We start from the raw sequence: 8282 nt of genomic DNA on the forward strand, positions 1-8282 counted from the left end.
TCCGTCTATTTCCACGTCTCTAAACCTGCGACCTCTCTGAATGCGGAGGAGCTCCGGCCGACGTCCTCTGAATGGATAAGCGGCGGCGGCGGCGGCTGAAAGGTGAACCGCGGCGGGCTGTCAGAGCCGCAGGACGCTCAAACTCTGGCAGATCTTCATAAGAAAGGACCATTAGTATGAGCGCAGCGGCCGCCGACCAAATTGATTTGGCCTTTTCGCTCGGCAACCTTGAGCGCCGACCTTCGCGGCTCCTGAGGGGGGGACGAGGCGTCGAGGCGGGCAGCGGAGGACGGAGACGCCAGAAGCCGAGCAGGCCGACAAAGTTTGCCGGAGGAAGCGCGACGATGCATCAGAGATCTAATCTGCGACCTTTCCCTTCCAGCGGAGGGTTGCGGGGAGCCTCCATCCGTCTCCTTCGCCCGCTTTCTTGGCTGATTTCGCCCAAACTGTCGACTCCCATCGGCTCTAATGGAACATAATAGACGAGGTAATCGGGTTTGGAGGCAGCGCCGGGACGAACGGAGGAGGAAGATGAGCGGCAGCACATAAAAAATAAAGAGGAGGAGACGCAGCAACGGCAGCCAATCGATGAGTGGTCAACTACGAAGCTAATCAATAATCAATTACACGGCTTGAGTCATTTTTTAAGAAGAAAACGCTCCAAATTCTGTGATTGCAGCGTCTTGAATGTGAATATTTTCTGGTTTCTTTGCTCCTCTGTGACTGTAAACTGAAGATCTTTGGACAAAACGAGACGTTTGTCATCTTTGATCCACATTTTTTACAATTTCCTCGCAGCAACGACCGATCGATTGATCCAGAAAATAAGCAACAGATTCATCACCAGCATAAATAATAATCAGTCCCAGCCGTGGAGACAAGCAGCAGTCAGACTCACCTCCGATTTTCAATTTTTAAAGGTCGCAAAAAACGATTGAACTAAATGATTGAACTAAACTTTTACAAGAGCTTTATTTCAACCTGCACAAGTTCAGATGAACCAGAACAAAAGTATTTAAACACGTTTTATGTAGTGAAAAATTAAAAATTAAAAACAAATTCAAAATTACAAAAAAATATGTAAAATAAAAATGAAAAATTCCATAAAATTTAAAATTTTTGTTTGTTTAGTGAGAACTACAAAAAGAAAAAGGAAAAAAAAAGAAGGAAAAATTCCACGAGGCAACAAAAATACTGGAAAATAACCATCTCATAAAAAATACTGTAAATTTTCACAATTAAAATATATTTTCTACCCCCAACTGAGATCATGTGATTTTTTGATTTTTTGGTGCTTTTTAAATTTTTTTTTTTTCTGTAAAAACTGAAAAAGTTTTTCACATTTAAGGGTTTTATTGTATTATCATGAAATTATTTGAAATTACTGTATTTTTAATCATTTGTATTTATATTTGTACTTTCGCACAATTTAAAAAAAAAAAAAAGAAAAATCCTGTAAAATAAAAAATATACTTTTTTTTAAACTTTTTGTTTAAAAATATTCACTTTTCTTTTTTTTTAACAAGAAATGTTACTTTTGAATGTTAATTTGTAAATATTTGAGAATATATTTGTAATTCTTTGTAATTCCATTTGCATAACTACTGAAAAAAACACCTGTATTCCAATCAAAGCTATAAACTCCATAAATTTGATGATTTTGTAAAAACACAAAACGAGTGTCACAAGTGTTTGTGGACACGTTTTTGACATTTTCAATATGTTTAAAGTCATTTTTGTATGTTTTTCTGTTATTTTGACCATTTTAGAGCCACACTGTGCTCCTCGGTACAACTGAGACTCCACGACTGACAAATAAATAAAATAAAGTTCTATCTAATCTAATCTAGATGTGGACAAACGTCTAATTACAGCGTGTTCTCCTTCTTCTTGTGTTGCAGCTTTTCCTTCTGACATCTTGTGTCAGGAGCTTCCAGCATCAGCATCAGCATCAGCGTCCAGGTTGTGCAACAACTCAGCCGAATATCGATGAATAACGCCGCATGTATCAGGAAGTTATTCAGATCTACACTGAGGGAGGATCCATCAGCAAAACGCCGCCTCGACCAGCTGATGAGACATTTTATCAAACGTTAGAGCAAGAAGAACCTCAAGCAGCTGACTCACCTTGACGATGTCGCCCAGCACGACGTCCTCCATCTTGTTCGGCACCTTCATCTGGAAAATCCGGCCCACCACCGCCGAGGAGTCTGGGAAGGCGGTGGGCGTCGCCGGGTTCTGCCGGGCCGCCGTCGCCGCCGCCACGTCGCCCACCTCCATCGCCCGGATCCCCTCCGTCGCCTCCTGGAACTCTCCGAGCAGCGACGAGGTCATGGAGGCCTCCAGCTCGCCGCCGCCGAGCCTGTCGTCGGCCTCCAGGAACACCATGTCGCCCAGCAGGTCCACGTCCACGTCGGCGCAGGCCGCCGCCGCCGCCAGCAGCAGCCCCAGCAGCAGCGCTCTAGTCCTGGGCAGCGCCGCCCCGAGGCGACCCCGGCTCACGTCGCCGGGCATTCTTCTGTCAGCGGTGGAAAAAAATAAAAAAGGAGGATGTCCGAGTGGTGGAGGGGAGCATGCACCCCCACGGACGGACGCAGCAAATCCTCTTTTCAAAGCTCCCTCCTGCTCCTCCTGCTGCTGGAATCTTCTTTTGTCCTTCCTCCTTTTGTGCTCAGAGCCTCATTGTGCCGAGTTGCTCTCAGATCTGCAGGAGACAGAAGGCAGCGTTACCAGCCTGGACACACTGGACCGGTTCAGAACCACAAACTAACTCACACACATCCAGCAGCAGCAGAAACATCATCTGATCGGTTCTGAGGACGATTCTGGGCCTCGTGGTTCAGCCTCGGCTGCTTTAACATCACAGATCACGTTACACTCAACGAACTACCCAGAATGAACCAAACTGTCGGATCTGATTTCAGATGATCGGTTTGTCATTTTGGGAAACATTTTGCTGATGTGAACGATGTTTGAGTCGTTCTGGACAATTCCTGTCATTTTAAACACATTTTAATCATTACAGACGTGTTTTGAGTCTTTTTCAACAGATTCTCGTCATTTTGGAGAATTTTTTGTTAATTTAAACATAGTTTGAGTCATTTTGGACAAATTTTTCATAATTAAATGTTGAACAATTTGAGCCTGTCGGAGCATATTTTTGTCTTTTCAAACAGTCTGAATCATTTTAAACAGATCCTCAGCAAAAGAAAATAAAGATCACAGGAACTTATGGTCAGGAGTTTGTGGAAATGCCACCTAGACATGATGTTTGAATCATTTTGGACAATTTTTTTTGTCATTTTAAACATATTTTAATCATTACAGACGATGTTTTGAGTCTTTTTCATCAGATTCTTGTGATTTTGAACAATTTCTGGTCATTTTGGACAATTTTTGTTAATTAAAAAGATTTTTTTTTTGTCTTTTTGGTTGATCTTTGAGTCTTTTTTTCATTTTAAACTTTTTTTTTGGTCATTTTGGACACATTTGTTGTTTCTACACATTATGTAGTCATGTTGCCATTTTAAACAAACCTGGACGTGTTTCTCTGTCATCCTGAACACATTTCTGTCTTTTTAAACCATCTTTCAGTCATTTTAGACACATCCTCGGCAAAACAAACAAAAAAAAAGATCTCAACACCATAAATTAGTCGTCAGAAACCGTGGAAATGCCACCAGTCCCTAATTCTGCCGTTTTCCTTCCACACAATGCCCGACGGCCCATATTTCTTGGTCGTGACCACCGGCTGGACAACACTTTCATGGTGCATTGTGGGACCGTTTGGGTCGCCATGTGGGCTGGAACAGTCGTAAGTTAACTTTCAGACAGAACCACAGGACGGAGAGGAAAGATTTAGAGGAGCTACGGGCCTTAACAGAACCGGAAACCAACAAAACCAGACAAAGACAACCAGGACAAGCTGCAGTCCAACAAGTAAGGACAGGACCCGTCCCCTCTACCGGGCTCCAGGCGGTTTGTGGTTCAGGTCTGAGCGACGGGGGTGATATACGGTGGGACCCGGCCCGGCCGACAATAGCTCCATGGAGCTGCTAATGAATGCAGCCTCCTGCTTTGTGAGCGAGGTCAAACCCGGAGCAGCGTAGGTGCGTCGCCGCGGACGGCCGAGTCCTCCGTTTGTTATTCATGCGGCTCTTTCATGGCGGAGAGGATCCCCGTCCCTCCTCATCCTCCCCCCGCCGCAACACAAATGATTCCCCCCCTCCAGGGCTTTCGTTAGCGAGAAAAGAAAGCCGAGGAGGAGAAAGGAGAGGGGGAGCGGAGGGGAGGCCCCCCGCCGAGCCTCCACTTTGGCCCGGAGCAGGCGCCCGCCGGAGAAAGTGAAATCACCGCAGGACTTCCCCGGCAACAACAACAGCCGGCCTCCCAGGTAGCCGTTCAGCAGCTCCAAAGGCGCCTTTGTTGTTGCCGCTCGCCCTCGCCGAGCTTCAACCTTTTGGACAAAACTTTGTTTTTAATCGCGCTGCAGTTTCCCTGCTGGTGCAGCTTTTATCCACAGAGTCGACTACAGCAGCAGCAGGAGGAGGACGGGGGCAGAAAAACACCTTCCTGCCCGACTGGAGCAGAAGTCATTGTCCCTGAAAGGTAGGAACCCCAGTGCATCATGGGACAGCTGCTTTCTGCTGCTAATACAGAAAGAAACGGGTTTTAAAATCGCAAGATACCAGCATGTTGTAGTTTCTTAAAAGCAGCATGTGTGAGCTTATTTTTAACTTTATTTAACAGCTCAGGAGCTCGTTGACCTGAAGCTTCCACACGAGCAGCAAAATGAGCCAAAATCCAGCAGATCTGGGTTGAACAAATAAAATAAAATAAAATAAAATAAAATAAAATAAATCCGTCGTATGGAAATATTTCAGCTACAAACAGGTTTCCTTTCATCGCTTTCTGGCCACAAGTTGCCAAAACTCTGTGTAACGAGTGTAAAGACACACCTGACAGCAAATATACTGATTCTTTTTTCTATTTTTAGCTTTTCTACAGTCATTTTTGACGTTTTATGCAGATAAACAGCCTGATAAAACCACCTCAATCACTGCAGGAGGACGAATTCTTCCCAACCAGCGGTGAGAATCCCGGTTTTCTTTCCTATTGCAGAACAACAGAATACTGCAATGCTATTTTCTTTCTTTTGTTTACAGCGTTTGGAGCCTTACATGGTCGACTAAAGCTTATAGTCCAAAGGAGGAAGGAAATAAAAGTCGTCATGCTCAGACGGGTATCACTGGATCACCTCTAAACCTCCTCAGAGGCTTCTGGAGACGATAACGAATCGCGTTCATCTTGCTTTCGGCGATTCATCACGTGTATGAAAACAAAACCAACTGACTGCAGCAACAAGAGATTCATCAACAGTGGAAATGATCGGTGTTCGCGGTCGTATCTTAACAAGAACGACAAAAAACTGAGAATTTCGTAGTATAACGAGCGACGGTGAAACTTGATTTTACTCATTTTTGAATTAAAATCCTCTAAATTAAAAAAAAAAACAACAAAAAAACACTAAAACAAAACCGTTACTCAGCCAGAAACTGTAAGAAAAAATAGATTTTTAACTTTTGGATGCACCAAGAAGAACTTCTTTATTAGATTAATGTGACTTTATTTAGTTTATGTGGTTATTTTAAGGTCCTAAAGGTTCCTTTTTGCTTTTTTTTAATTGGATTTTCAGGCGTGAAACATTAAATTTGTGACTGAAATAAAATATGTGACAAAAGAAATATAAATGTTTGTTAAAAATTGAAACGATGCGTCGAGGAAGCTGCTATGAAATGAGTTAAGTTGTCGTATTTGTAACATCCAGACGTGAATCCATCGTCGTCTTTGTCATCCCGTCTTTATCTTTGTCCTCCTGTAGCTGCTGTAAACGTCCCAGTAAGTTCATCTCCTGTCAGCTGCAGGGAACTTTTGTTTGTGGAGCTTTTACTGAAAGTCAAGACTTTTCCGTTTGCAAAGTTTCGAACGGGCCTCTGAAAGTAGTCCAAGATGGCCGCCGCCTCCTTTCAAGTCGGATGCCTTCAACGGCGTCGCCCGCGGCAACCCTCCTCCTCGTCGCCTCTCCTCTGTTGTTCCATCTGTCGCCTGCCTCTCTTTTTTGTGGTTTCACCTCCAGAGGTTTCCAGGTACACCTCCCCTCACATCTCCAAAAGAAACCCCTTCAAGGCCTCCCGTTTGTTTTCAGCTCGTCTATTCACGGCGGGACAATGAGGCGAGGGCGGCGGGGGAGGGGGAGGGCGGCCGGGTGAAGAGACGCCGTCAAAGCCTCCGAGTGAAGCGACGCTGTCGGACGAGGAGGCCAAGAGTCTTCCACTTGTAGCGCCGCTACGACCCGAGGCACAGCGAACGCCTCTCCGGACAGACTCCGCCCACCAGAACAAGGAACAAACCTCAAACGCACCTCGAAATGAATAAAGTTCAGCAACGAGTCTGACGATCGATTAGTCAGAGAAGTTTTTAAAGAAGAAAAAGTCTGAAAAAAGTCTCGATCAGGACCTTAGAGACAGAAAAGAGACAATCTGCCTCCAGAACATTCGACATTTTCCACCAGTTCTGATCATAACCACCAAATATTTCATCATTTTCAGGATTTTAATGATGCTTCTGGATGTTTTTGGTTCCACTAATCTGAAAGAAGATGTGATTCAAGCAAAAATATCTTAAAATTGGCACGTGCGAGAATAAAAACTAATTTTCTGTTTAATATTTCTTTGATTGTCACGGTCAGAAAATGTTAATGATTAAAAAAAACATAGATTCTGATGCATTATTTTATTTTATTTTTTGATTATTAGGGTTTTTATTTATTTAACTCAGGATCTAAAAGACAGAAATGTCAGCGTCAGACGATTTGCCTCCAGAACGTTCGACATTTTCCACTTTAACTAAATAAATCCTCTTAAATCACCACCAGCTAACAAATATTTAATCATTTTCTAATTCTGATGAGTTGCATTGACGCAAAGTTTCCGGTAACTGAATGAACTCGACGTTATTATAATTTTAATTTTAATTTTTGTGTTGATTTGAAACTGAAGTCAAGTTGAGATAACTTAATTAAATTAGCTTGATAACTTAGTTTTTCCTCTTTTACCTGAGCGTCAGACCGACAGTTGATTAAAAAATAGAGCTTTCAAGTTAAAACGTCATTTTTGATGAGTCGTGTTGACAAAATGTTGCCTCAACTTAACATNCCACCATCAGATGTAGAAAGATGTTCCACCATCATGTAGAAAGATGTTCCACCATCAGATGTATCTCCAACAACTGGCTCCTCTGTTCTCTGGTTCTGATCCATATTATTGATCCAGTAGGTTTTATTTTCTAAATGTGTTATTTTTGTCGCTATGTGTCCAACTTTTCTTGTATTTGTCATTTTTTTTGGCCTCATTTGTGCTGTTTTGTGTCTTATTTGCACAGATTTGTCTCATTTATGGAGGTTTGTGTCCAGTTTTTGTCGTCTTATGTCCCACTTATGCTCTTTTGTGTCTCTTTTGGTCTCTGTGATGGTTTCGTCTCCTCTTCCTGCAGATATCGAACCATCACGTTGGGTTTAAACACCGATATCCGTTTTGTTTCGTCCAGAAAGCTGTCGTGTGATGAGCATGTTTCCAAAAGTCTTAAAAAAATATCCCAAAGATGAGCTGAAGTTTTGTTTTTCATCACTTTTTCCTGACAGAAGCGTAGATCCCACGTGATTAGTTCCAGGACTGTCGGAAAGTTGAAAATCCGACAAATTTTTCTGTTTTTTCTTTGTTTTTTTGTTGTGGCAGACAAACGGGGCCACTTTGGTTATTTAAAAAAAAATAAATAAAAGAAAGAAAAGAAAGATTATGTGCTTTTTAAATCGCTCAGAGTTAATTTTAGGGAATTCCAGAGAGTAAAATCTCCATTTTCGGGTCCTAAACCGTCATTTTGCGCCGTTGTGCATGTATCTGTGAAGCCTTTTGTGTGTCTCAGAGGTGGTTTTATCTCCATTTGCATCTATTTATGTTCATATTTGCATCCTTCACTGGCCTTTCTGTGCAGCTTTGTCATCATCCTGCGTCTCTTGTTCGTCGTGTTGAGTAACTTTACTGTCGTTTTATCACATGTGGACGTTAAATGCTGACATTAGAACATTTCTAAAGACCCGATCAGAACTTTTCCTCCTGTATGTTCAGCTGTACAGATGTTGGAACGTGTGAAGCTTCTCGCTGTATTTCCGTCTATTTCCACGTCTCTAAACCTGCGACCTCTCTGAATGCGGAGGAGCTCCGGCC

The 8282-nt window shown here is 42.8% G+C and overlaps 1 protein-coding gene across 1 annotated transcript in view; it reads right to left on the bottom strand.

Annotated features, from left to right (window-relative positions):
- dag1 (dystroglycan 1) overlaps nt 1-8282 on the bottom strand; it is a 43283-nt gene that overhangs the window by 24796 nt on the left and 10205 nt on the right. Inside the window, exon 2 of the mRNA XM_008300246.1 lies at nt 2128-2704. Within this exon, the coding sequence (XP_008298468.1) occupies nt 2128-2514 (387 nt within the window). The 5' untranslated portion in view covers nt 2515-2704. The remainder of the gene's footprint in view (nt 1-2127; nt 2705-8282) is intronic.

This window comes from Stegastes partitus, unplaced genomic scaffold, assembly GCF_000690725.1.
Source record: "Stegastes partitus isolate 25-593 unplaced genomic scaffold, Stegastes_partitus-1.0.2 Scaffold1514, whole genome shotgun sequence".
In the NCBI taxonomy this organism is placed as follows: domain Eukaryota; kingdom Metazoa; phylum Chordata; class Actinopteri; family Pomacentridae; genus Stegastes; species Stegastes partitus.